At 41.3% G+C, this 27,935-nt stretch overlaps 1 protein-coding gene across 5 annotated transcripts in view; it reads left to right on the top strand.

Moving 5' to 3' along the window:
- LOC135509743 (membrane-associated guanylate kinase, WW and PDZ domain-containing protein 2-like) overlaps positions 1-27,935 on the top strand; it is a 314,746-nt gene that overhangs the window by 119,195 nt on the left and 167,616 nt on the right. For all 5 annotated transcript variants that reach the window (XM_064930644.1, XM_064930645.1, XM_064930647.1 and 2 more), the window contains exon 3: positions 18,345-18,464. In XM_064930644.1, coding sequence (XP_064786716.1) covers positions 18,416-18,464 — 49 coding nt within the window. In that variant the 5' untranslated portion in view covers positions 18,345-18,415. The remainder of the gene's footprint in view (positions 1-18,344; positions 18,465-27,935) is intronic.

Genomic DNA, 27,935 nt, shown 5'->3' on the forward strand with positions numbered 1-27,935 from the left:
CGAGAGCGACATCATTGATGTATACAGAGAAGTGACGGCCCGAGAACTGAATCCTGTGGCACCCCCATAGAGACAGCCAGAGGTCCGGACAACAGGCCCTCCAATTTGACAAACTAAAGTCAGTCTGAGAAGTAGTTGGTGAGCCAGGCGAGGCAGTCATTTGAGAAACCAAGGCTGGTGAGTCTGCCGATAAGAATGTGGTGATTGACAGAGTTGAAAACCTTGGACAGGTCGAGGAATACTGCTGCACAGTATTGTCTTTTATCCATGGCGGTTATGATATAATTTAGGACCTTGAGCGTGGATGAGGTGCACCAGCTCAGAAACCAGATTGCATAGCGGAGAAGGTACGGTGGGATTCGAAATGGTCGGTGATCTGTTTGTTAACTTGGCTTTCGAAGACCTTAGAAAGGCAAGGTAGGATAGCTATAGGTCTGTAAAAGTTTGGGTCTAGAGTGTCTCCCAATTTGAAGAGGGTGGTGACCGCGGCAGCTTTCCAATCTTTGGGGATCTCAGATTGATATGAGAGGTTGAACAGGCTAGTAATAGGGGTTGCAACAATTAATTTTAGAAAGAGAGGGTCCAGATTGTCTTGCCCAGCTGATTTGTAGGGTCCACAATTTGCAACTCTTTCAGAATGTCAGCTGTCTGGATTTGGGTGAAGGAGAAATAGGGGAAGTTTGGGCAAGTTGCTGCGGAGGGTGCAGAACTGTTGACCATGGTAGGAGTAGCCAAGTGGAAAGCATGGCCAGCCTTAGAAAAATGCTATTTAAATTCTCAATTATCGTGAATTTATCAGTGGTGACAGTGTTTCCTTGCCTAAGTGCTGTGGGAGGAGGTGCTCTTATTCTCCATGGACTTTACAGTGTCCCAGAACATTTTGGAGTTTGTGCTACAGGATGCAAATTTCTGCTTGAAAAAGCTAGCCTTTGCTTCCTAACTGCCTGTGTATATTGGTTCCTAACTTCCCTGAAAATGTGCATTTTGTGGGGGCTATTCGATGCTAATGCCGTATGCCACAGGATGATTTTGTGCTGGTCAAGGGCTGTCAGGTCTGAAGTGAACCAAGGGCTATATCTGTTCCTGGTTCTAAGATGTTTGAATGGAGCATGCTTATTTAAGATGGTGAGGAAAGCACTTTTAAAGAATAACCAGGCATCCTCTACTGACGAAATTAGGTCAAAATCCTTCCAGGATACCCGGGCCAGGTTGATTAGAAAGGCCTGCTAGCTGATGTGTTTTAGGGAGCGTTTGACAGTGATGAGGGGTAGTCGTTTGAGAAGCAGGCAATGAGGCTGAGGTCCTGGTTGAAGACAGCAGAGGTGTATCCAGAGGGCAGGTTGGTTAGGATGATATCTATGAGGGTGCCTGTGTTTATAGATTTGTGGTTGTACCTGGTAGGTTCATTGATAATTTGTGTGAGATTGAGGGCATCAAGCTTAAATTGTAGGATGGCCGGGTTGTTAAGCATGTCCCAGTTTAGGTGACCTAACAGCACAAGCTTTGAAGATAGAGGGGGGGCAATCAATTCACATATGGTGTCCAAGGCACAGCTGGGGGCAGAATATGGTCTATAGCAAGCGGCAACGGTGAGAAACTTTTTTCTGGAAAGGTTGATTTTTAAAAGTAGAAGCTGAAATTATTTGGGCACAGACCTAGATACTAAGGCAGAACTCTGCAGGGTATCGCTGCAGCAGATTGCAACTCTGCCCCCTTTGGCAGTTCTATGTTGTCGTAAAATGTTATTGTTAGGGATGGACATTTCAGGGTTTTTGGTGGCCTTCCATACCTTAAGGGAACATTTCGACATTTTCTGTATGGTTAGTGAGAAAGTCCATATTGCAAATGTACCGTCCCTTACTAGACGTCCGAAAACATTTGTAAAATTTGTTGACGGCGTCGGGCCGAGCGGCAGGGCCAGACCTACCGGGAAGTCATCAAATGAACTTTGTCAGACATTCGGTTTTCGTTTTATAAAATAATCAAATTTTGGTCATTTTTCCCTATCCCGGAAAATCCCACAAGAGGGCATAAGCAATCATACTGCAATTTGACAAAACATCACGAATCACGACGGGGCCTCATCTCAAAAACTGAAAATAATTTGAAGCCGAATCTTGGTGAGCATAGGTTTGGCATAATGGGCAGTTGGCCCCGAAAAAGATGGCGTCTAGGCCTCAACGGTTTTTGAGTTATGGCCATTTTTCTGGGATTAAAGGTCCAAAATGAAAATAGAGAAAATATTTTTTCACTTCACGTCAAAGTCAAGGAGCCTCCGGTGTCAATAAAAAAAAAATCTGCCATTTATCTATCGTCATTTAAGAGAAATCGCACAATGACAGATTGGTGATGTTCAAAGATAGGTGTTTTTTTTCAACAGTTACAGATCCAGTTGCAGGGTGTTCATACGAATCTTTTTAAAGTGTGCTGCGGAGCTCTGCGAGATTTCTGTGATTTTCTATGATTTTCTGAAATAAGACACACTCACTAAACCCTCCATAAATAACTCAGTTCTTAACGTAAAGACTTAAAACTCAGGATTCTGTAAAGGCATACCCCAATGAGGATATGAGTTTATTTATAGCTTCCTGTGCCTTAAATGGTGTCATAGTGGCTGTATCCAAGGGTTAAAAAGGTCAGATCTTTTCAAAACTTCATATGTGTGATTAGGCAACCCTCCTGTACTGTAAAATCAGTCATTTCTCCCAACAGATGTCAAAGAAAAGCTCTCACACACACACAGCAAGGATGGAGTGACAAAGCACGGTGCTTAAGACACAGAGAGCAGGCAATGGCATAAACATAATCCCAAGGCCGTGCCGAGTTCAAGGAGATATCCCGCTTGACCGTAGCTCGCTCGGTCTAAGCGCAGCGACCATTAGAAAAGTAGGCCCAAAATGAAGCCTGCACCACAATGTCATTTGCTTTTGGGTGACAGTGAGAGAACCGTTAGGGTGAGAAACACAATTCGACCTCAGGTACGTTCCTAAGGTCCCCCCGATCCGTGCAAGCCTAACCTTGACCGTGTGGCATTAACCCTTCACAGTTAAACTAAGGTGTTTACATCAAACAGTTTGCAGTGACTTCTCTCCCCATAGGAATATATTGCCTGCTCCTCTAAATTCAACCTGAGGCCTATGTGGGTTATGAATGCCTTATTAACCTGTCTTTGATGACAGTCCATCAGGACACTATGAGGTCTACCTGTGTCGATTCTAAGCTTCCTGGACCAACCGGAAGTGCTTAAAATCGCCTTCAATTTGATAGACATAGTGCATTGAACCCTGTGTAAATCAGTCAATTCTTAACGTAAAGACTTAAAACTCAGGATTCTGTAAAAGCATACCCCAATGAGGATATGTGTTGACTTAGCTTCCTGTGCCAACCGGAAGTGCCATAACTGGTGTTTCAGGGGCTGTTTCGAAGGGTTAAAAAAAAACAGATCTGTCCAAAACTTCATATGTGTGATTAGGCAACCCCCATGAACTGTAAATCAGTCATTTTTCACGTAAAAATTCAAAGGAAAACAAAATCACACAGATACACAACTTGGAAGGAGGGACGTATTGGGGTGCGTAGAGACTGACACTGCCTCCAATAGTTAGCTTTGTTCGAGCTAAAAAAGAATCGTCAGACCTAGAGTTCCGAAACTTTAGAAACTTGTTCTAGACCTCAGGTTGATAGTGCATGGTGAGTTAGGTGGCTCTAGAAGGTTCTCGGACCGAGAAACAGCCTCGTACATTTGCAATGACTTCAATTCATTTTGACCATTACAAAAATGGCGACATTTAGTCAAGTCTCAGAGACACAAGACTAGGTGCATTGCAACCGGCTCGGCCCATAGAGACGGACCCCAACGTTTCTGTCCGATAGCTCATTCAAGGACCCCATAGCAAGGCATGGAAAAAAAGTGGATTTTCAGCACCAATTAGGGTTTTACTCGGGCACCGAATGACCTATTGAGCCGAAAGTCGGGATTCGGGGTCGCCTCACATAGGCCTACACATAATGTCTGAACTGGACCCGTAGCTAGAAAGTAACTATGTGTTTTACGTTTTTATTATGTTTTAAACTAAAGGCGCTGTGAATTATGGGCCTGCTCTGATATATGTGATATTTGGCTTCTAAATGAGTTGGAAAAAGTGGGTTTGGTGTCAATTGGTATCAGTTTGGTGTCAGAATGACATCTAATTGACTGATGGACACTGACTTGCTAGTTGACTTTTGTTAATTTGCAATATGTTTATGCGGAGAGGGACCATCACCAATATGGCATTCTGAAATCAACACAAAAAATGGCATCACCATAGTGTCCAGACTGTGCCGAGTTCAACGAGACGCCCCGCTTGACCGTAGCTCGCTCGGTCTGAGCGCAGCGACCATGAGAAAAGTAGGCCCAAAATGAAGCCTGCACCACAACGTCATTTGATTTTGGGTGACAGCGGCAGAACCGTTAGGTTTAGAAGGACAATTCAAACACAGGAATGTTCCTAAGGTCCTCCCGATCTGTGCAAGCCTAACCTTGACCGTGTGGAATTAACCCTTCAGGGTTAAAATAAGGTGTTTACATCAAACAGTTTGCATTGACTTCTCTCCCCATAGGAATACATTGCCTTCACCTCTAAATTCAACCTGAAGCCTATGTGGGTTATGAATGCCTTATGAACCTGTCTTCACACACTATGAGGTCTACCTGTGACGATTCTAAGCTTCCTGGAGCAACCGGAAGTGGTTAAATTCACCCAAAAGGTATTTGGATGTACATCACCAGCAAAGGTGAAAATGACTCTGCATTCAACCCTGTGTAGATCAGTCAATTAACTTAAAGACTTAAAACTCAGGATTCTATAAGTGTCTATGTCAATCAAGACATGTGTTTACTTATAGCTTCCTGTGCCAACCGGAAGTGCCTTTAATTGGGTCACACTGTCTGTTTTGAAGGGTTAAAAAAGTTACATATTTTTAAAACTTCATATGTGTAACTAGGTAACCCTCCTGAACTGTGAATCAGTCATTTTTCCCAGCAGATGTCAAAGAAAAGCTCTCACACACACACAGCAAGGATGGAGTAAAAAAGTGCAGTGCCTAAAGACACAGAGAGCGGGCAGTGGCATAAACATAATCCCTAGGCCGTGCCGAGTTCAACGAGATATCCCGCTTGACCGTAGCTCGCTCGGTCTGAGAGCAGCGGGCATTAGAAAAGTAGGCCCAAAATGAAGCCTGCACCACAACGTCATTTGATTTTGGGTGACAGCGGCGGAACCGTTAGGTTTAGAAAGACAATTCAACCACAGGAATGTTCCTAAGGTCCTTCCGATCCGTGCAAGCCTAAGTTTGACCGTGTGGCATTAACCCTTAACAGTAAAACAGGATTTTTTGATCTCATAGAATACAATGATATCTCTCCCCTATAGGAATACATTGCTTGCTCCCCTAAATTCAACCTGGAGCTTATATAGGTTATGAATGCCTTATGAACCTGTCTTCGGTACCAGTCCATCAGGCCACTATAAGGTCTACCTGTGTCGATTCTAAGCTTCCTGGACCAACCGGAAGTGGTTAAAATCGCCCTAAAAGTGTATATCCATAACCTGCCTGCAGTTTGATAGACATAGTGCATTCAACCCTGTGTAAATCAGTCAGTTTTTATGGTAAAGACTTAAAACTCAGGATTCTGTAATAGAATACCCCAATGAGGATGTGTGTTGAGTTATAGCTTCCTGTGCCAACCGGAAGTGCCATAATTGGTTTCTCATGGGCTGTTTCGAGGGGTTAAAAAAATCTGATCATTCCAAAACTTCATATATGTGATTAGGCAACCCCCATGAACTGTAAATCAGTAATTTTTCCCATAAAATTTCAAAGGAAAACTAAATCACACACACACACAGCTTGGAAGTAGGGACCCATTGGGGTGCGTAGAGACATACACTCCCTGCATTAGTTAACCTTGTTGGAACTTTTAAAGAACCGTCAGACCTAGAGTTCCGAAACTTTAGAATCCTATTCTAGACCTCAGGTCGATAGTGCGTGGTGAGTTACGTCACTCTAGAAGGTTCTCGGACCGAGAAACAGCCTCGTACATTTGCAATGACTTCAATTCATTTTGACCATTACGAAAATGTCGACATTTAGAAATGTCCCAGAGTCACAAGACTAGGTGCACTGTGACCGTCTCGGCCCATAGAGACAGAACCCAACGTTTCTGTCCGATAGCTCATTCAAGGACCCCGTAGCAAGTAATTGAAAAAAGTGGATTTTCAGCACCAATTAGGGTTTTACTCGGACACCAAATGACCTATCGAGCCGAAACTTGGCATTCGGGGTCGCCTCAGCTAGGCCTACACATAACACAAGAAATGGACCCTCAGCTAGAACGTAATTACGTGTTTTATGTTTTTTGTTTTGGTTTGAACCGAAGGCGTTGTGAATTTTTGGCCAGCTCTGAAGTATGTGATACTTGGCTACTAAACGAGTTGGGAAAAGTGGGTTTGGTGTCAGTTTGTATCAGTTTGGTGTCAGAATGATATCAAATTGACTGATGGACGGTGACTTGCTGGTGACTCTTGTCAATTTGCAATATGTTTAAACAGTGAGGTACCATCACCAAAAGTGACATTCTGAAATCAACCCTAACGAGCGATGGAGAGGTACCAGAATCACTGCCCAGCCATCCCGAGTCCATCGGGCCAGTCAATTTCGCATTCCTGGACGATTTTTGTAGCATGACAAATTCGTGATGGTGAATGCCCATTGAACCATATTGCAAATGCACAGTGACTTTGCAAAAGTGAGAAAACATAAACAAATGGACATTCTGAAATCAACCCTAACGAGCGATGGAGAGGTACCAGAATCACTGCCCAGCCATCCCGAGTTCATCGGGCCAGTCAATTTTGCATTCCTGCACGATTTTTATAGCGTGACAAATTCGTGATGGTGAATGCCCATTGAACCATATTGCAAATGCACAGTGACTTTGCAAAAGTGAGAAAACATAAACAAATGGACATGATGAAATCAACACCACGAGTGATGGAAAGGAGCAACAATCACTGCCCGGCCATCCCGAGTTCATCAGGCCAGTCAATTTTGCATTTCTGCAGGATTTTTGAGCATTTTTGAAGTGTTACAACTCGCAATTGCCATATGGCATTTGCAAAACATTTTGCATGAATCAACGCCGATTTGGGTGGTATTGTCCATCGTGTACATGGTTTGTCCTATGCCAATGTTTTCCCATTCATTTTTGTCCATTTCAGGGGGGTATTCCCTTACTAAGTCAGGATTCAGACACGGCTAGGACATCTGGGTTGTTAGAGTGTGTGAAGCAGTGAATAAGACAAACTTGACAGCAGGCGTCTAATGTTAACATGCATGAAACCAAGGCTTTTACGGTTTTACCTCCCAAACAGATCCACAGATGATGTGGATATTCTACTCCACACTGCCCTTTCCCTTCAACGTAACCAATGAGATGATTGTGGACTACAGGAAAAGGAGCATCGAGCACATGTAGTGGAGGAGGTTGAGAGCTTCAAATTCCTTGGTGTGCACATCAACATCAAACTAGATTGGTCCAAAGAAACCAAGACAGTCGTGAAGAGGGCACGACAAAGCCTATTCCCCCTCAGGAAACTAAAAAGATTTGGCATGGGTCCTGAGATCTTCAAATGGTTCTACAGCTGCTACATTGAGAGCATCCCTGCCTGGTATGGCAATTGCTCGCCCTCTGACCACAACACACAGAGGGTAGTGCGTATGGCCCAGTACATCACTGGGGCTAAGCTGCCTGCCATCCAGGACCTCTACACCAGGTGGTGTCAGAGGAAAACCCTAAAAATTGTCAAAGACCCCAGCCACCCCAGTCATAGACTGTTCTCTCTACTACCACATGGCAAGTGTTACCGGAGTGCCAACTCTAGGACAAAAAGGCTTCTCAACAGTCTTTACCCCCAAGCCATAAGACTCCTGAACAGTTAACCAAATGGTTACCCAGACTATTTGCAATGTGTGCCCCCCAACCCCTCTTTTATGCTGCTGCTACTCTGTTTATCTTATATGCATAGTCACTTTAACTATACATTCATGTACATACTACCTAAATTGGCCCGACCAACCAGTGTTCCCGCACATTGGCACATCTGCATTTTGTCCCACCACCCGCCTACCCCTATTTTTACGCTTCTGCTACTCTCTGTTCATCATATATGCATAGTCACTTTAATGATACCTACATGTACATACTACCTCAATAAGCCTGACTAGCATTGCTACTCTTTTTTTCAAATATCTTTTCACTGTTGTTTTACTTCTTTACTTACCCACACACACACACACACACACACACACATACACACACATACCTTTTTTTCCGCACCATTGGTTAGAGAATGTAAGTAAGCATTTCACAGTAAGGTCTACACCTGTGGTATTAGGCGCACGTGACAAATAAACTTTGATTTGAATTGATTACAGAAGTCAACAAAGGAGAGTGCCTGGGAAATGGGAGTGGAGCTAGGCACTGCAGGGCCTGGATTAACCTCTACATCACCAGAGGAACAGAGGAGTAGGAGGATAAGGGTACGGCTAAAGGCTGTAAGAACTGGTTGTCTAGTACGTTTGGAACAGAGAGTAAAAGGAACAGGTTTCTGGGTGCGGTAGAATACATTCAAGGCATAATGTGCAGACAAAGGTATGGTAGGATGTGAATACAGTGGAGGTTATGTCGACAGACCAGTCGTGATGGATCAGCAGGGCTCCGTGTCGTAAAAGGGTCCAAGCCAATTGGCAAAATAGGTTTAGTAGCACCAGAAATTGGCTGATGGACCTCTTCAGCTAACAGTCCGATATGCCCTAGACAGCTAGCAGGCTACGGCTAGTAGGCTAGCAGATGGGCATTCAGGGGACATTGCTACGGAGGAGCCTGTTAAAAAAAACCTTGGGTGGATTACATTGATAGTACAGTCGTGATGAACTGGCAGGGCTCCGTATCGGCAGTAAAAGTGGTCCAGGCCAATTGGCAAAATAGGTATTGTAGCCCAAGGAGTTGCTGATGGACCTCTTCAGCTAGCCGGGAGATGGGCCTAGCATGGGCTAGCCAGGAGTAGAGAGAGACAGAGACATTAGCCAGGAGTAGCCACTTGGATAGCAGCTAGCCAGCTGCGATGATCCAGGTGAAAATGTTCAGAGCTTGCAGTAGGAATCCAGAGATAGGGAGAAGGAGACATCTGATATGCTCTGGGTTGAATTGCACTGTACAGACTGGCTGGAATTGTCCGGGCTAGAGGTTAGCTGATGACCACTAGCAGTGATTATCTGACTACTAGCTAGTAGCTAGTTAACTGGCTAGCTTCTGTTGTGGGTGACTATTCTAGTGTAAAGAAAATAGCAGATCCATACCACATTGGGTGAGGCGGGTTGCAGGAGACTATGTTGAAATTAAGGTTAAGAAAACAATTTAAAAAAATATATGCGAAGAAAAAAGATATAAAAAGATCTATACACAGGACATGACAAGACAAATACAAAGACGCCTGACTGCTATGCCATCTTGGATTTAGATATGGCTATTATATTGTGATCAGTACATCCTTTGGATTTGGATACTGCTTTAAAGCAAATATCTGCAGTGTTAGTAAAAATTTGATCAATGCATGTTGATGATTTAATTCCTGTGCTGTTTGCAACTACCCTGGTAGGTTGACTGAAAACCTGATCCAGGTTGCAGGCACTGGCTACAGGTCAAGGTTTTTTCCTGAGTGGGCAGCTTAATGATAGCCAGTCAATATTTAAATCACCCAGAAAATATACTTCTCTGTGTATATCAAGCATTTCACACATATTATCCAGATATAGACTGTTAGCACTTGGTGGTCTATAGTAGCTTCCCATAAGAATGGGCTTTAGGTGAGGCAGATGAACCTGTACCCATATTACTTCAACAGTATTTATGAATTCCTTGTGTCGGAAAGAAAGACCGAACAGTTATTGGTTGTAGCCAAACTGACACAATTTTTTTTGGGGGAAAATGGAGGGTGGTTGATAGCAAAATTAAATTGGAGATTTGTTTTCAAATAAATGTTTTGTTATCTGAAAAAAAATTGGGAATGAAATGCTTAAGGTTTTGCGCTCTATTTATTTGATTGCAATTTTTTTTTTTACTTTGAAGCCTCGTTTTTGCTATTAGAACTATTATTTTTGATTTACATAAAAAGTTGCTTTCAGAAAAGAGATTTTTGATTGAAAATAAAAAGTTTTGCTCTCGACAAAATACATCCACTTGTTGCTAGTTGGGGAGGGGGGCTAATAGCTGAACAATAGATATTCAACCTTTACTAAAGAATAGTCTCATAGCCGAGCTAGGTGTGAACCCCCCCGTCCTATTACAGACCAGATTTGCCCTTAACGACCAGGGGGGAGTTAGAGCACTGATTATTCTTTTGGGTCCCATAGCACTACTGTGTCTCTAACTGACAATGAATGGGCAAAATAAACCAAATAATAAACTGATAATTGTGCACAACTTCAAATGAAACAAGCAGGGAGCAGGTTTTGAACCCTCAACCTTCTAGTCCGAAGCACAGCGCGTTTTCGACTATGCACCAAAAGCATGCTCAAGCCGCAGAGTCGATAGAGTGTGTCCTCACGGTTGCTTGCTACTCAATATAATAAAGTAATGACTTTTCAAATAAGTTACACATTATGTTGGCTGACAATTTGTTAGCTATGCTGTCCTTACGAACCACATAGCATATCATTACAGCAGTATGTACCGATATGTTAGCTAGCTACCTAGCGTTAGTAGTTACACATCAAACTTAACAGTATGTTAACTATAGGCTATCTTACTAACCAACGTTTATTGACTTGATTATTCCCGTCATTTTTAGCTTAGCTAAATGGTATAGTCATTGTGCGTTCTCAATGGACATTTGGATTCTTTCGTAAATTCACTCTGGCTATCTTCTCCAATTTCAGAGCATTCTTGTCTGTGTACCAGAGCTCAGAATAATGAATTGACGAGCGCTCAACATCCATTGAATATGGCCGGTGTCAATAAATGTCAGCAGAAAAATGCAATTAAATTGTTTCCAGCAGCACAGTTACAGTCACCAACACTCTGGTTAACACAAAAACTGCCTAACCAGCTCTGCTAGGGCGAGTAAAATGGCCAGAGTGGTTGCATTTGTGTCTGGAAGTAGCTAGCTGGCTTGCCAATGTTAGATTGGGTGCTTGACTGCTGTTGCCTAGGCAATAGCAGATGGGGGTCCATAATAAATACAAATTGAAATGCATTCCTGTTGACTAACTCATGAAGCTGGTTGAGGGAAAGCCAAGAGTGTGCAAAGCTGTCATCAAGGCAAGTGGGTGGCTACTTTTTTAGTAACTACATGATTCCATATGTGTTATTTCATAGTGTTGATGTCTTCACTATCATTCTACAATGTAGAAAATAGTAAAAATAAAGAAAAAACCTGGAATGAGTAGGTGTGTTTTAAATTTTGGACTGTTACTGTATATACCATCCGTTTTTAACAAAGCAGTAACATTTAAGGTAAGTGTGTTGAGGACAGTTACCCCAGTACTTGGGAAACGCCCCTTTTCTAAAAATATTTAATTAAATAACTAGTGTAAAATGTAGCCATTTTTTTCCCTTCATAGTTTGTTTGCCTAAGCCTTCATCCACATAACTTATTTTTTTACCAAACTTAGCCTTTTTGTGTCAGAAATTGGACATTGTTCTTAGGGGTGGCTAGTTTCCCCATGTTACACTATCCTAAAATGGTTTTATACTAGGTTACGTGTTGGTACCAACTTTCATTCAGAAATGATGACTTAATAATAATAAAAAATTATGCTCTGGTAGGCTAGATAAAATAACAGCAGTACACCGCTGGTTATAATACATGTAAAGCAATTGCCATGTGTGGTCAACTGACAGGCCTAATTCCAGCATAATTTTAATTGGGACAGCGTCATTGTGCTGATTTGAGACAGGCATGGGAACCCGTCCTGATAATTCAATCAATGTCATATTTTTGGTTACAATAAGGCTGGGAAATGATAGCTAAGTTAAGGTGAGTGCTCATGATCATTAGTATAGCAATTTGAAGCAATGCAGGTCTTCTCTACACACACACACACACACACACACACACACACACACACACACACACACACACACACACACACACACACACACACACACACACACACACACACACACACACACACACACACACACACACACACACATACATTAGACCTATAGCCTGTCTGATGACCTTCCCTGATGTTTTCCTCAACTTTCCAACACTTTTCTGATGCATTTCAGTTACTCAGTTTACTGATGTGAAAACACATTTTTATACTTTTCCCTTAGGCTATTCAAGTAATTTGACATATTTTCTTATTGGTTAAAAAGGTTGGTTAAAAAGGCTGACATAGTTTCAAAAACAATATAGCTGGAAACACTAGCCTATTGACTTACTGAATTTATTATCTTGTCATTGTATTGCTAGCCTACTTGCGGATAGATTAATACAATATTATTGTAACAGTATGCCTACCTACACAATAATAACCTCATATGGGGATACTGACCACAAAGTGTTGATTATTTGGCCTTCGGGAGAGCACAGCCTATGGATGAAAACATCCACCACGGGAAGGAGTGTTGAAAGTGCTGCAGATGAATTGGAATACATTTGCCACATTTAATAATTACTCCTGTCTCTACAGAAATGAATGAAATCATTGAAAATACTACACCAGAGAGTGTAAAATGTCTTCCTTAATAAATGGCTGCAGATTGATGTTTTGTCACATTACAGTTGCATAGACCTAGTCGAGAGTCACGTAATTGGGCAACCCACACTGCAAATATCGAACAGCTGATTGTTAAGTTGTGGCTGTTAATGAACAGCAGCCAGCAGCTAAAACATCTTTTGCAATATTTCAAAATACAATTGAGGAAAAAAAAACAGTTTGGATAAGTGAGTGCCACTGGAAAGTTGATGACTATAATTTCCTCCTCATATTGTAGGCCTAAGATCTATGTATCCACTCTTTTCATTGGCCTATGCAATTGGCTGCATTTAAAAACATGGGTTGTTCTTTTTATTGATCTCAGTATGTCAATGTCAGAATAGCTTGTCATTTTGTGTGGTATAAAAAATATTATTGTAATGTCTCCATTGAGAGAAGGGAGAATTTCAGGAAATTATTTTAGTAAAGGCATTTGTTTTCTCTGACCGCAAACCCCTCAGACCCTGGTCTTCAAGACTAAGCCCTGAATGGAATGAAACTCTGGTGATGGCCCTGTTGAACACTAATAAGCAATTAGATCAATTGGATAGAAAAAGACAGCGTAGACAACCCACAGTGGAATCAATCTTGGTTATTTTCAGTGTCTGCTTTGGTTCTGCGAAAACACTGTGAGTGGACTCTCCCTCCCTCTCTTGAAAGCCAAATAGTTGTCTTAGCTGATAAATGGATTAGAAAAAACAACAACACCAATCTTGAGTCTACAGTGTGCTTCAGTAGAGATGCCACTCATTAACAACACTGCCTCTCATTAGCACAAATCATCTCGCTCTCTACTGCAGCACCATCTAAACACACACACTGCAGAGTCGCTACAGCTTAGAGCAGGGCTAATTGAAGCATGGTAATAATGTGCTGTTTGTGCAAGGTTGCAGTTTCCACAATAAGAGGTGTGTGAGTGCATTCATGCTTGCCTGCCTTCCGGTGTGGGTGCATGCTTGAGTGGGTATGTAGGCAGTGAGTAAGTCATGGTTTGTTAAAGTGGCCTGTGTATCGATTCAGCTCGTTATTAACTTCACAATCATCCTCAGATTGATTTACTCATAGAGAATCAGCAATGTCGTTACACAAAATGTTCTGTATATTTCTGTGGAAGCTGAAAAAACGAAACCTATCTTATCTTACCTTATCAACACACACCCAAGCCTAGTGTTTTGAAGGGTTCACATAGATTTTGGCTCACCACAAGACATCTTTGTACATATCCATTCAAACCTTCTGCTTGGGTGGGGCTCTAATGCTCTCTTATGGCTTTCCAATCCGTCCGACAACAGCATACATTTATGAAATGGGTTTGGATCATTATGAGAAGCGCGGATTCTTCTCTCTCTTTTACTCTTCTTGTCTGCACTCTACCTTATGGTCCCTCAATAGTCACTCATCCTCTCTTCTCTTTACCTACTGTGCCTCTAATTCCCATTTTTGGGGTTTATTCAGATCCCCATTAGCTTTTGCCAAAGCAGCAGCTTTTCTTCCTGGAGTCCACAAAAAACACAACATGACAAGTAAAAAAAGCACAGATAAACTGATATACAAAGACAGTCAACACAAATCTAAAATACAAGGATATATAAACAATACAACAATTTGTTTTAGATTAATTGTACAAACACAACAACAAAAGCATGTGTTTGTGTGTGTGTCCGATCACAGTCCCTGCTGTTCCATAAAATGTTGTTGAATCTTTTTTTAAGGTAATTTTGCTGTTTGCTTGAGTAATTGGAGATGGAAGGGAGTTCTATGCGATCATGGCTCTGTATAATACTGTGATTTGCCGTGAATTAGTTTTGGACATGGGGACTGTGAAGAGACCCGTGGTGGCATGTCTTGTGGGGTACTCTATGTATGGGTGTCTGAGCTGAATGTTATTTGATTATGCAGACAATCTGGAATTTTATTACAGTAATACTTTTCATCAAAACAAGAAGAGAAGAAGTTATTCTCTGGAAAAGCAAGGTGAGAAAGCAAATGGATCCTGCTTAAAAGAGAAGACTAATTTGTCTGTCTGACTAATATATCAACTTCCAAATTGGCCTATGAGCGAACACCATTGTTTTACAAAGTAAGAGAGAGATAAGCTTTTGGCATAAGCGTAAGACTGGAAATCTATTTTAGGACCATAATTTCCTCCTCATATTGTACAATATGTTTCTCCACACACTCAGGTCTAGGCTATTGGTAAATTCAAGGTTGTTTTTATTGATTTATTCTCCGTTTGTCAGTGTCAAAGTACACTGTCATACCTTTGTGGGGTATTATGCATGCATATTCTGCTGATGTATCCAGTCATCTAAAACAGGGGTTCTTAAACTTTTTCAGCCTAGGACCCAAATTCTAAATTCTGTGTTTTCCTGGGACCAAGGCTTAGGAAAATATGCATCTATACATAAGTATCAGTACACTTAATTGCCCTTGAGCCTAAAACAAATGCAATATAGACAAAAACAAATAACAATGAAATTGAATAGCTATATAAATATCTATCCATGTTTATTTTCCCCCATTAAAAACAATCTTACATATCTGTCTAGGTTGGAACTGGTGCTGTTAAAATACAATAAATACTTTTTTATTCTGAACTGGAATAAACTGATTCATCACACAGATGTAGACCAAAACACACACACACAGTCGTAATGAGAGGTGTGTGGCTGGTTGAAGTTTTTCTATTTGCATGTTTTTGAGTGCATCACTGAGGTCATGCTTGAAACTGTTCTGTACTTGTAAAAAATTTGAGATTTGAGGACCCTAACTCGCATAGGTATGTGGTGCCAAACTGCTTTCTCAGTCAAGCAGGATACCACTTCCTGCTGTAGATGAGCAACCTAGAACTGTGTGAGTGTTTGCCTCAAACAGCGTCTTGCTTCAACCAGTTAATTCCAGTTAAGAATAAAAATGAATACATGTATTTTAACAGCAACAGTTCCAACCTAGACTAGCTAGCTTGCTTACTTTCAGTAGCTAGCTTGCTTTGGCGAATGTTAGCTATTAGCTGTGTACAAGGCCAGGGGATTTTTTGAAAGAGAAACTCACAACTGCTACTATAATAGTTAGTACTCCCTTATTCCTGTTATAAAATGACAACAATGCCTTGCTAGCTGACTTACTTTTCCACTGTCAAAGCACTGTTTCCTGAAGCATTCTGCCTTGTTCTGAAATAACTCTCTGGGTTTACCACCATGCTGTGGATGTTTGGCAGGACGTGTGGTTTTATTAATTTGTTCATTTTGAGACTCATTACTAAGCCCTTCCCCGCACAAAACACTTTGTGGGCGCTCCTCATTATAAGTTTGTATGAAAGAGCGAAAAACTCATCGCTGTATATGCGTTTCATGACAATTGAGCTCAGTCAGAACTTGCAGCTAGCATGAGTCCATTTGATGACAGCGGTGAGTGATGGCGAGTGGGAATGTCAAATCAGTGGCAGACAGGGCATTATCTGCTGCTGAACGACAGCACTGCATTTTGTGTGTCGCTGAGTGATCTTCAAGATAACTGTAGAAAAAAGATCCAGTAATCCGTGAAGCACGCAGGCCCTCTCCCACTCATGCAGCTACCAAACTAGAGACTGCTGCTAAGCAGAGAGCGCACTGAACAGAGAGTGCAGATGCACATGGCCAAATCAATTCCAGTAATGAAATAATTATACATTTACTCTGACACGTCGTGACCCACCATTAACAGGTCAGTGACCCACATTGGGTCGGGACCCATACTTTAAGAAAGGCTGATTCAAAATGATGTAGAATTGCATTTAATGCGTTTATAAAATGCCACATTTTTCTCAGACCCTAGGCTACAATATCTTTCTCCCATGTGTACAATTTCTGCAAGCGCCTCTACTCTACTGCTCTCTGCCAGTATGCAAAAGCTATCATAATGCATGTGTAACGGATGTGAAATGGCTAGCTAGTTAGCGGTGTTCGCGCTAAATAGCGTTTCAATCAGTGACGTCACTTGCTTTGAGACCTCTGCAAGGGCCGTGGCTTTTGTGGAGCGATGGGTAACGATGCTTCGCGGGTGACTGTTGTTGATGTGTGCAGAAGGTCCCTGGTTCGCGCCTGGGTATGGGCGAGGGGACGGTCTAAAGTTATAATGTTACATTGATGCTGTTGACCACTGTTGATCACTGATTGCTGTGGAAAAGGAGGAGTTATACTGTTTAACATGCAATGCTTTATTATAACGGTTATTTGTTTTTTCATGCATTCCGGTACCTAAGAGCCCCCAAGGTTAACCCTTCTCTCGGGCTCACTTTTTGCTCAGGCACCTCCCAATTTACAAATTAAGCACTACCCTTCCCTACATGAAAGTCAATAGTTTTTCTCTGAAAAATAGCATTGTATTTGGTAAAACACAATTCTCTCCATCAGTTTACTAAGAAAGGGCAGCAAACTGATTGGGCGGTTGTTAAAGCCAGCAAAGGGTGCATTACTATCTTTAGGCAGTGGAATTACTTTAGCTTCCTTCCACGCCTGTGGACACACATCTCTTTGGTTAAATATATAGCAAATAGGGGTGGCAATACAGTTTGCTACCATTCTCAATAGTTTCCCATTAAGGTGGTCCATACCTGGTGGTATAGTTTTTTCACCTGTCCTACGCAAACATTGACAATATTCTTGGCAGTATCAAAAGGTTTTGTTATGTCTCATGAACTTCAATGAATTATGGAGATTACCTGTCAATGATATAATTTAAGTCACTTTCCATTGTTTAAAATACATTGTGCAAAATAAGTGGCAAACAAGTCAAGGTGCTTAGTTGATTGGTTGACATACTGTAAATTGAGAAATGATGTGACTAAAGTTAACAAAAAGAAGAAGAAATGACATTAACAAACTTAGAGAAATGTCATTTCTTCTTCTTTTTGTTACCTTTAGTCACATCATTTCTCAATTTACAGTATGTCAACCAATCAACTAAGCACCCTGACTTGTTTGCCACTTATTTTGCATAATTTATTTTAAACAAATCATTTTTCAATTAATCTTCAAACCAGAGGGATCTAACAGTTCTCACAGTTAATTTCCTAACAGCTGCATACTTGTCAACAATTGGCATAAATAATTTTACAAATACTTCCAGTGCTGCAACTGGATTCACTTCCTCATGCAACAAAAGAGTCCTGAGAAAACTTTTTTTATGATCTTTTAGAAATTACTTTAGACCCAACTCTTTTCCTCTCCTTTTCCCTCTTCTCAATGTTCACTGTCTCCCATCTTCCCGTCTACCCCTTCTCTTTGCCCTGCTAAACCGGAGGGCTCCCAGTTCACATCCAGCGTCTGGTAGGAAAAATCTGTTTGGGCTGTGAGCCGGCAACCGGAGGGTTGTTGGTATCAAATCCTATATGCCAACTCCTGCTGTTATGCCCTTTTCCCGCTAAAACTGCTCCAGGCGCCGTGTCTTCAACCTCTCTGTGTGTGTATTTGTATGGCTGGTTTGGATAAAGGAAAATGTTTAGACAAATGTAAGTGTCTGTACCAATTTAAAATAATCTTCTTCTCCCTCTGTAGGTACCACCCGGCAGCCGAAGGAGGGAGAGGTGCCGGGGGTGGACTATAACTTTGTGAGCACAGAGCGCTTTATGGAACTGGAGCAAAGTGGAGCCCTGCTAGAGAGTGGAACCTATGAAGGTGAGTTCACTGACCATGATACTGACCATAACACAACAGTGACCAAGACACTGACCACAATCCACTAGCATTGCTCCATGCTCCATAACTGCCATCCTGAAAATTACACATTTTGTCTTCACACAAATATCAACACACACACCACCACATTGGATCTCTTTTTTTCTTTCTATTTATTAAGGCCAAGGCAGGAGCTATTCTTCCTGGGATCCAGCAACATTAAGGCAGTTACATACAATCTAAAATATTGCATGACATTACATTTCATAACACATTGTGTTCCCTCAGGCTGCTGTCACATATCTACAATGCAAAATCCATGTGCACGTGTACGTAACGTGCGTGTCTTATCATGTGTATCTGTGCTTTTGTGTGTATCTCTTCTCATTGTGGTGCTGGAATTGCATTTAAACTTAAGTAATTTCACTCAGACTGTGTGTGAGCTACAGTAAGGGAAAAAAGTATTTGATTCCCTGCTGATTTTGTACATTTGCCCACTGACAAAGAAATGATCAGTCTATAATTTTAATGGTAGGTTTATTTGAACAGTGAGAAAACAACAACAAAATCCAGAAAAACGCGTGTCAAAAATGTTATAAATTTATTTGCATTTTAATAAGAGAAATAAGTATTTGACCCCCTCTCAATCAGAAATATTTCTGGCTCCCAGGTGTCTTTTATACAGGTAATGCGCTGAGATTAGGAGCACACTCTTAAAGGGAGTGCTCCTAATCTCAGTTTGTTACCTGTATAAAAGACACCTGTCCACAGAAGCAATCAATCAATCAGATTCCAAACTCTCCACCATGGCCAAGACCAAAGAGCTCTCCAAGGATGTCAGGGACAAGATTGTAGACCTACACAAGGCTGGAATGGGCTAGAAGACCATCGCCAAGCAGCTTGGTGAGAAGGTGACAACAGTTGGTGCAATTATTCGCAAATGGAAGAGACACAAAAGAACTGTCAATCTCCCTCGGCCTGGGGCCCCATGCAAGATTTCACCTCGTGGAGTTGCAATGATCATGAGAACGGTGAGGAAACAGCCCAGAACAATACGGGAGGATCTTGTCAATGATCTCAAGGCAGCTGGGACCATAGTCACCAAGAAAACAATTGGTAACACACTACGCCGTGAAGGACTGAAATCCTGCAGCGCCCGCAAGGTCCCCCTGCTCAAGAAAGCACATATACAGTGCCTTGCGAAAGTATTCGGCCCCCTTGAACTTTGCGACCTTTTGCCACATTTCAGGCTTCAAACATAAAGATATAAAACTGTATTTTTTTGTGAAGAATCAACGACAAGTGGGACACAATCATGAAGTGGAACGACATTTATTGGATATTTCAAACTTTTTTAACAAATCAAAAACTGAAAAATTGGGCGTGCAAAATTATTCAGCCCCCTTAAGTTAATACTTTGTAGCGCCACCTTTTGCTGCGATTACAGCTGTAAGTCGCTTGGGGTATGTCTCTATCAGTTTTGCACATCGAGAGACTGACATTTTTTCCCATTCCTCCTTGCAAAACAGCTCAAGCTCAGTGAGGTTGGATGGAGAGCATTTGTGAACAGCAGTTTTCAGTTCTTTCCACAGATTCTCGATTGGATTCAGGTCTGGACTTTGACTTGGCCATTCTAACACCTGGATATGTTTATTTTTGAACCATTCCATTGTAGATTTTGCTTTATGTTTTGGATCATTGTCTTGTTGGAAGACAAATCTCCGTCCCAGTCTCAGGTCTTTTGCAGACTCCATCAGGTTTTCTTCCAGAATGGTCCTGTATTTGGCTCCATCCATCTTCCCCATCAATTTTAACCATCTTCCCTGTCCCTGCTGTAGAAAATCAGGCCCAAACCATGATGCTGCCACCACCATGTTTGACAGTGGGTATGGTGTGTTCAGGGTGATGAGCTGTGTTGCTTTTACGCCAAACATAACGTTTTGCATTGTTGCCAAAAAGTTCAATTTTGGTACCAGAGCACCTTCTTCCACATGTTTGGTGTGTCTCCCAGGTGGCTTGTGGCAAACTTTAAAAGACACTTTTTATGGATATCTTTAAGAAATGGCTTTGTTCTTGCCACTCTTCCATAAAGGCCAGATTTGTGCAATATATACGACTGATTGTTGTCCTATGGACAGAGTCTCCAACCTCAGCTGTAGATCTCTGCAGTTCATCCAGAGTGATCATGGGCCTCTTGGCTGCATCTCTGATCAGTCTTCTCCTTGTATGAGCTGAAAGTTTAGAGGGACGGCCAGGTCTTGGTAGATTTGCAGTGGTCGGATACTCCTTCCATTTCAATATTATCGCTTGCACAGTGCTCCTTGGGATGTTTAAAGCTTGGGAAATCTTTTTGTATCCAAATCCGGCTTTAAACTTCTTCACAACAGTATCTCGGACCTGCCTGGTGTGTTCCTTGTTCTTCATGATGCTCTCTGCGCTTTTAACGGACCTCTGAGACTATCACAGTGCAGGTGCATTTATACGGAGACTTGATTACACACAGGTGGATTGTATTTATCATCATTAGTCATTTAGGTCAACATTGGATCATTCAGAGATCCTCACTGAACTTCTGGAGAGAGTTTGCTGCACTGAAAGTAAAGGGGCTGAATAATTTTGCACGCCCAATTTTTCAGTTTTTGATTTGTTAAAAAAGTTTGAAATATCCAATAAATGTCGTTCCACTTCATGATTGTGTCCTGCTTGTTGTTGATTCTTCACAAAAAAATACAGTTTTATATCTTTATGTTTGAAGCCTGAAATGTGGCAAAAGTTTGCAAAGTTCAAGGGGGCCAAATACTTTCGTATTTGGCCCGTCTGAAGTTTGCCAATGAACATCTGAATGATTCAGAGGACAACTGGTTGAAAGTGTTGTGGTCAAGTGAGACCAAAATGGAGCTCTTTGGCATCAACTCAACTCGCCGTGTTTGGAGGAGGAGGAATGCTGCCTATGACCCCAAGAACACCATCCCCACCGTCAAACATGGAGGTGGAAACATTATGCTTTGGGGGTGTTTTTCTGCTAAGGGGACAGGACAACTTCACCGCATCAAAGAGGCGATGGACGGGGCCATGTACCGTCAAATCTTGGGTGAGAACCTCATTCCCTCAGCCAGGGCATTGAAAATTGGTCATGGATGGGTATTCCAGCATGACAATTACCCAAAACACACGGCCAAGGCAACAAAGGAGTGGCTCAAGAAGATGCACATTAAGCTCCTGGAGTGGCCTAGCCAGTCTCCAGACCTTAATCCCATAGAAAATCTGTGGAGGGAGCTGAAGGTTCGAGTTGCCAAACGTCAGCCTCGAAACCTTAATGACTTGGAGAAGATCTGCAAAGAGGAGTGGGACAAAATCCATCCAGAGATGTGTGCAAACCTGGTGGCCAACTACAACGTCTGACCTCTGTGATTTCCAACAAGGGTTTTGCCACCAATTACTAAGTCATGTTTTGCAGAGGGGTCAAATACTTATTTCCCTCATTAAAATGCAAATCAATTTATAACATTTTTTACATGTGTTTTTCTGGATTTTGTTGTTGTTTTTCTGTCTCTCACTGTTCAAGTAAACATACCATTAAAATTATAGACTGATAATTTATTTGTCAGTGGGCAAATGTACAAAATCAGCTGGGGATCAAATACTTTTTTCCCTCACTGTACATGTTCGGTTTGATGCTACTCAAGGCTTTTCATCTGGCTTCAGACCCTGGCAGAGACCTACAGATGGATGATCTGCTGGTTCTATTGCCCAGTAGGAGGTAGGAGTCACCATTTAGACATGGGTCTCTTTCACAATATTTTACATTTCCAGAGCGGGCTGGTTCCAGTAATGAGGTGCTTTTAAACAATAAGCGGATTTACTTAGTTCGGGGGAGACCTGCGGAACCTCAAAAGAACCAACCTTGTGAATAGGTTTGGTATTTCTTGTTTTTATATTTTACCAATGAAGTTATGTAAGTTGGAAGCTGGTGTAGTAGAGATTTTTAAACAAAAAGGGAATAAATAAGCAATCTACAGGACTTTAATGAGGACCAGCCAACTGTTTGATACAGGATACAGTGGGGAGTATTAAAATTGTTACCTGTGATAAAGCGAAGGGCCCTATTGTAGACAGAATCCAAAGGTTTTAGATTAGTGACTGCTGAAATTGTATAAATGGTGTCACCATAGTCAAGAACTGGCAGGAACGTTGACTGTGCAATCTGCTTCCTGCTATTTAGGGAGAGGCCAGATCTATTTCTAAAAAAGGGGGGCTGCATACAGTGACTTCAAACCACCACCAAGTCCCACCAAGACCCATATGTGCACGATATGAGACGACACCTTTCAGGAACCGCACAATCAGGGGTTGGGTCCCCTGGTGAGGCTCTGTCAATTCCCACATGAAACGCTGAAACAGCGACCATGTACACTTTTAATGTACACATGTACACTTAACATGGAGAATGCCCGCCCCGCACTGAAAAGGAACAATCGCTTTATCTGGGCAAAAGAGCTCAAACACTTGCCACTTATACGCATTTGTATTTGTATTTATTAAGGATCCCCATTCGCTGCTGTCATGGCAGCAACTACTCTTTCTGGAGTCCAGCAGCATTAATTTGGAGCTGTGTCCTAGTAGTTTAAAAAGACACCTCGGTGCATTCAGCATGTCAACACTTCTTACAAAACAAGTGGTGGGGATAGGCTTTCCGTCAACGGGACAGTTGTAAATCATGCAGCGCCTTGTGTCATGATCGCAGACTTTAGCGAAACAACAAATGCAGGTACATATAATTGTCTTATATTGGCTGAAAGCTTAAATTCTTGTTAATATTACTGCACTGTCCAATTTACAGTAGCTATTACTGCAAAAAAATGCCATGCTATTGTTTGAGGAGAGCTCCTAACAAAAAAACACTTTTTCCACCGTGATAGGTATGATAAATTCACCTCTGAAAGTGACATTCTGAAATCTTGTTCTGATTTATCATCCAAAGGGTCCCAGAGATAACATGAAGTGTCGTTTTAGATTAAATCCTTTTTCATATAGCATGCACGATCGATTTTGTATTTCCACTCTTTCAATTTGCAAAGAAAGGAATCTGAAAATCTAAACCTAAACATTGTTTCAACCAGTAAAATCACATTCGTATTTATTCCTCAGAGATCCTAGAATGTATCAGACTTCACTCTATCATTAGGGGTGTAGTATATCCTATAGGACACCAAATTTGGTCAGAGAGCGACGCCTTCGTGGCACGCTGATGACACTTGATCAACTGTAACTTTGTCAAATATGCACCAATCGGGGTCAAACAAAGCCAGCTAAATGGCCAATGAGCTGGGCTGTCGTAAAATGTAGCTGCTAACCTTGTGTGACAATAAGCCTTTTCCTTTTGGACAAAAATTATAAGAATATGGAGAGTTACGAAAACTGGTTGTTTCGCAAATGTTGAACTTGTAATATGGCTACTAATACTGGAAAAGCTAAATCAAAGTCCAAGTATACAGATTTGACGATATTCCTGCAGAAAAATGTAATGTGAGTGTTAATGTCTCCTTCATGATTTGCCCAAATGTACCTGGGTGACTTTACACTAAATGTCATGTAGTTTGCTCATACTTCAAGTTATCCGTCTGAAACTTTGCATACACTGCTGCCATCTCGTGGACACCATCGTGATGGCTTGATATGGGACCTTTCTCTTGCATTTCAAAGAAGGTGGTAGAGAAGAAAAAATAATGTTTGTTTTTTTCCGTTGTATTCTCCTACATTCAATTCACATTTCCATAAACTTCAAAGTTTCTTTTTGTTTCTTTTCAAATGGTACCAAGAATGTGCATATCCTTGCTCCAGGGCCTGAGCTACAGGCAGTTAGATTTGGGTATGTCATTTTAGGTGAAAATGGAAAAAAGGGGTCTCTTTCTAAAAAGTTAAATCAATTTCTCCTCAACTTTGAGCCATGAGATATTTATACGCAGATTATTAATGTTAGCTCCCTGCGTACATTTAACTTGTTGAGGATAGGGGGCAGTATTTTCACATTGGATGAATTGCGTGCCCATAGTGAACTGCATCCTATTCTGTCCTAGATTGCTAATATATGCATATTATTATTGGATAGAAAACACTCTGAAGTTTCTAAAACTGTTTGAATTATGTCAGTGAGTATAACAGAACTTATAGGGCAGGCAATCTTTCAAACAAGAAGTGAAATTCTGAATGTGGGTCAACTTTGACGTCATCGCCCCTTCCTTTCCCAACAAGATATGGATATGGTATCACTTCCTACACCTTCCACTAGATGTCCTCATTCAGTAGAACGTGGCATGGAGCTTTTGGTGTGAACTTTGACCGAATGGGAGGGGAAATAGTCACGGTCTTGGCAGAATGCAATTTCCCTGTGGCGCATTTCTCTGTGGGTGCCACCGTCGTTACATTTGGCTGCAGCTGAAAACGTATGATCCGGTTGGAACGTTATTGGATATATATGAAAATAACATCCTGAAGATTGATTCTCTACTTAGTTTGACCAGTTTATTCGACCTGGAATATATATTTTTGAAGTTTTCGTGCGAGTTGTCCTGGACCAGCGTCAGCTTTTGGGCATGTGAGCTGAAAGTGCTAGCAAATGCAGCTAATTGGATACTAGTATTGGACATTATGGAACAAAACAACGATTTATTGTGGAACTAGGACTCCTTGCACTGCATTCTGATGAAAGATCATCAAAGGTAAGGGAATATTTATGATGTAATTTCGTATTTCTGTTGACTCCAACATGGCGGAGAAATACTTTTACGTCTGAGCGCTGTCTCAGATTATTGCATGGTAGGCTTTTTTCGTAACGTTAAAAAAAATCTGACACAGCGGTTGCATTGAGAACTAGTGTATCTTTAATTATATGTAGAACATGTATCTTTAGTCAAAGTTAATGATGAGTATTTCTGTTATCTGGCGTAGCTTTCTTTAATTCCTCCTGATATTTTGGAGGCATTTCTGAACATGGCGTCAATGTAAACCGAGATTTGTGGATATAAATATGCATATTATCGAACAAAACATAAGTGTATTGTGTAACATGTCATATGAGTGTCATCTGATGAAGATTTTCAAAAGGTTAGTGATTCATTTTATCTCTAATCCTGCTTTTGTGACTATCTTTGGCTGGAAAAAATGGCTGTGTTTTTTCCTTTGATTTGGTGGTGGTCTAACATAAATATATGTTGTGTTTTTGCTGTAAAACATTTTAAAAATCGGACATGATGGGTAGATGAACAAGATGTTTATCTTTCATATGCTCTATTGGACTTAATGTGTGAAAGTTAAATCTTTCTGAAGAATATTTTTGAATTCCCTGTGCCACCTTTTCAGCTGAATGGGGGGGTGGAGTTCCCCTTGGGATCGCCTTGCCATAACAGGTTTTAAGAGCCAGCAATGCTGTCCTGTTTAGAGCCAATTGTAATTTTCCGAAGCCCTTCTTTGTGACACCTGACCACAGTAGTCCAGGTGACACAAAACTAGGGCCTGTCGGACCTGCCTTGTTGATAGTGTTATTAAAAAAGCAGAGCAGGGCTTTATTATGGACAGACTTATCCACAACTTAGCTACTGTTGTATCAACATGTTTTGACCATGACAGTCCACAAATCAGGGTTGCACCAAGCAGTTTAGTCACCTCAACTTGCTCAATTTCCACGTATTATTACAATATTTTATTGGGGCTTAGGGTTTAGTGAATGAGTTGTCCAAAACACAATGCTTTTAGTTCTTGAAATATTTAGGACTAACCTATTCCTTGCCACCCATTCTGAAACTAACTGCAGCTCTTTAAGATTTGCAGTGCTTTTACTCGCTGTAATAGCTGACGTGTATGGTGTTGAGTCATCCACATACATAGACAAACTGGCTTTACTCAAAGCCAGTGGCATGTCATTAGTAAAGATTGAGAAAAGTACATACTTCTCCCCATCTTTGCTACTGTTGTATCATGTTCATGACACTTTACAATCCAGGGTTACTCCAAGCAGAAAAAAGCAAGGGGTATAGACAGCTGGCCAAGGGAATTCTTGATCCTACCTGGATTATGTTGGAGAGGCTTCCATTTAATAACACGCTCTCTGTTCTGTTAGACTCTTTATCCAGAATGTAGCAGGGGTGTAAAGCCATAGCACATATGATACCAGTCAAAGGTTTGTATACACCTACTCATTCCAGGGATTTTATTTATTTTTACTATTTTCTACATTGTAGAATAAGATTGAAGACAAACTATGAAATAACACATAGAATCATGTAGTAACCAAAAAGTGTTAAACAAATCAAAAGATATATATATATATATATATATATATATATATACATATTTGAGATTCTTCAAAGTAGCCACTCTTTGATTTTATGACAGCTTTGCACACTCTTGGTATTCTCTCAACCAGTTTCACCTGGAATGCTTTTGCAACAGTCTTGAAGGAGTTCCCACATATTCTGAGCATGTGTTGGCTGTTTCTCCTTCACTCTACGGTCCAACTAACCCAAACCATCTCAATTAGGTTGAGGTTGGTTGATTGTGGAGGCTAGGTTATCTAATGCAGCACTCCATCACTCTCTTTCTTGGTTAAATATCCCTTACACAGCCTGGAGGTGTGTTGGGTCATTGTTCTGTTGAAAAACAAATGATAGTCTCACTATGCGCAAACCATGGCGTATCGCTGCAGAATGCTGTGGTAGCCATGCTGGTTAAGTTTGCCTTGAGTTCCAAATAAATCATTGACAGTGTCACCAGCAAAGCACCCCCACGCCACCACACCTCCTCCTCCATGCTTCATGGTGGGAACCAAATATGTAGAGATCATCCGTGCACATACTCTGCGTCTCACAAAGACATGGCCTTAGGAACCAAATATCTAAAATTTGGACTCATCAGACCAAAGGACATATTTACACTGGTCTAATGTCCATTGCTCATGTTTCTTGGCCCAAACAAGTCTCTTCTTCTTATTGGTATCATTTATAGTAGTGGTTTCTTTGCAGCGATTTGACCATGAAGGCCCGATTCATGCAGTCTCCTCTGAACAGTTGATATTGAGATGTGTCTGTTACTTGAACTCTGTGAAGCATTTATTTGGGCTGCAATTTCTGAGGATGGTTAACTCGAATTAACATATCCTCTGCAGCAGAGGTAATTTTGGGTCTTCTTTCCTGTGGCGGTCCTCATGAGAGCCAGTTTCATCATAGCGCTTGATGGTTTTTGCGACTGCACTTGAAGAAACTTTAAAAGTTCTTGAAATGTTCCAGATTGACTGACCTTCATGTATTAAAGTAATGATGGACTGTTGTTTCTCTTTGCTTATTTGAGCTGTTCTTGCCATAACTCAAATGCATTAAGAATTAAAGAAATTCCACAAATTAACTTTTAACAAGGCACACCAGTTAATTGAAATGCATTCCAGGTGAATACCTCATGAAGTTGTTTCGAGAATGCCAA

This window comes from Oncorhynchus masou, chromosome 22, assembly GCF_036934945.1.
Source record: "Oncorhynchus masou masou isolate Uvic2021 chromosome 22, UVic_Omas_1.1, whole genome shotgun sequence".
Taxonomy (NCBI): domain Eukaryota; kingdom Metazoa; phylum Chordata; class Actinopteri; order Salmoniformes; family Salmonidae; genus Oncorhynchus; species Oncorhynchus masou.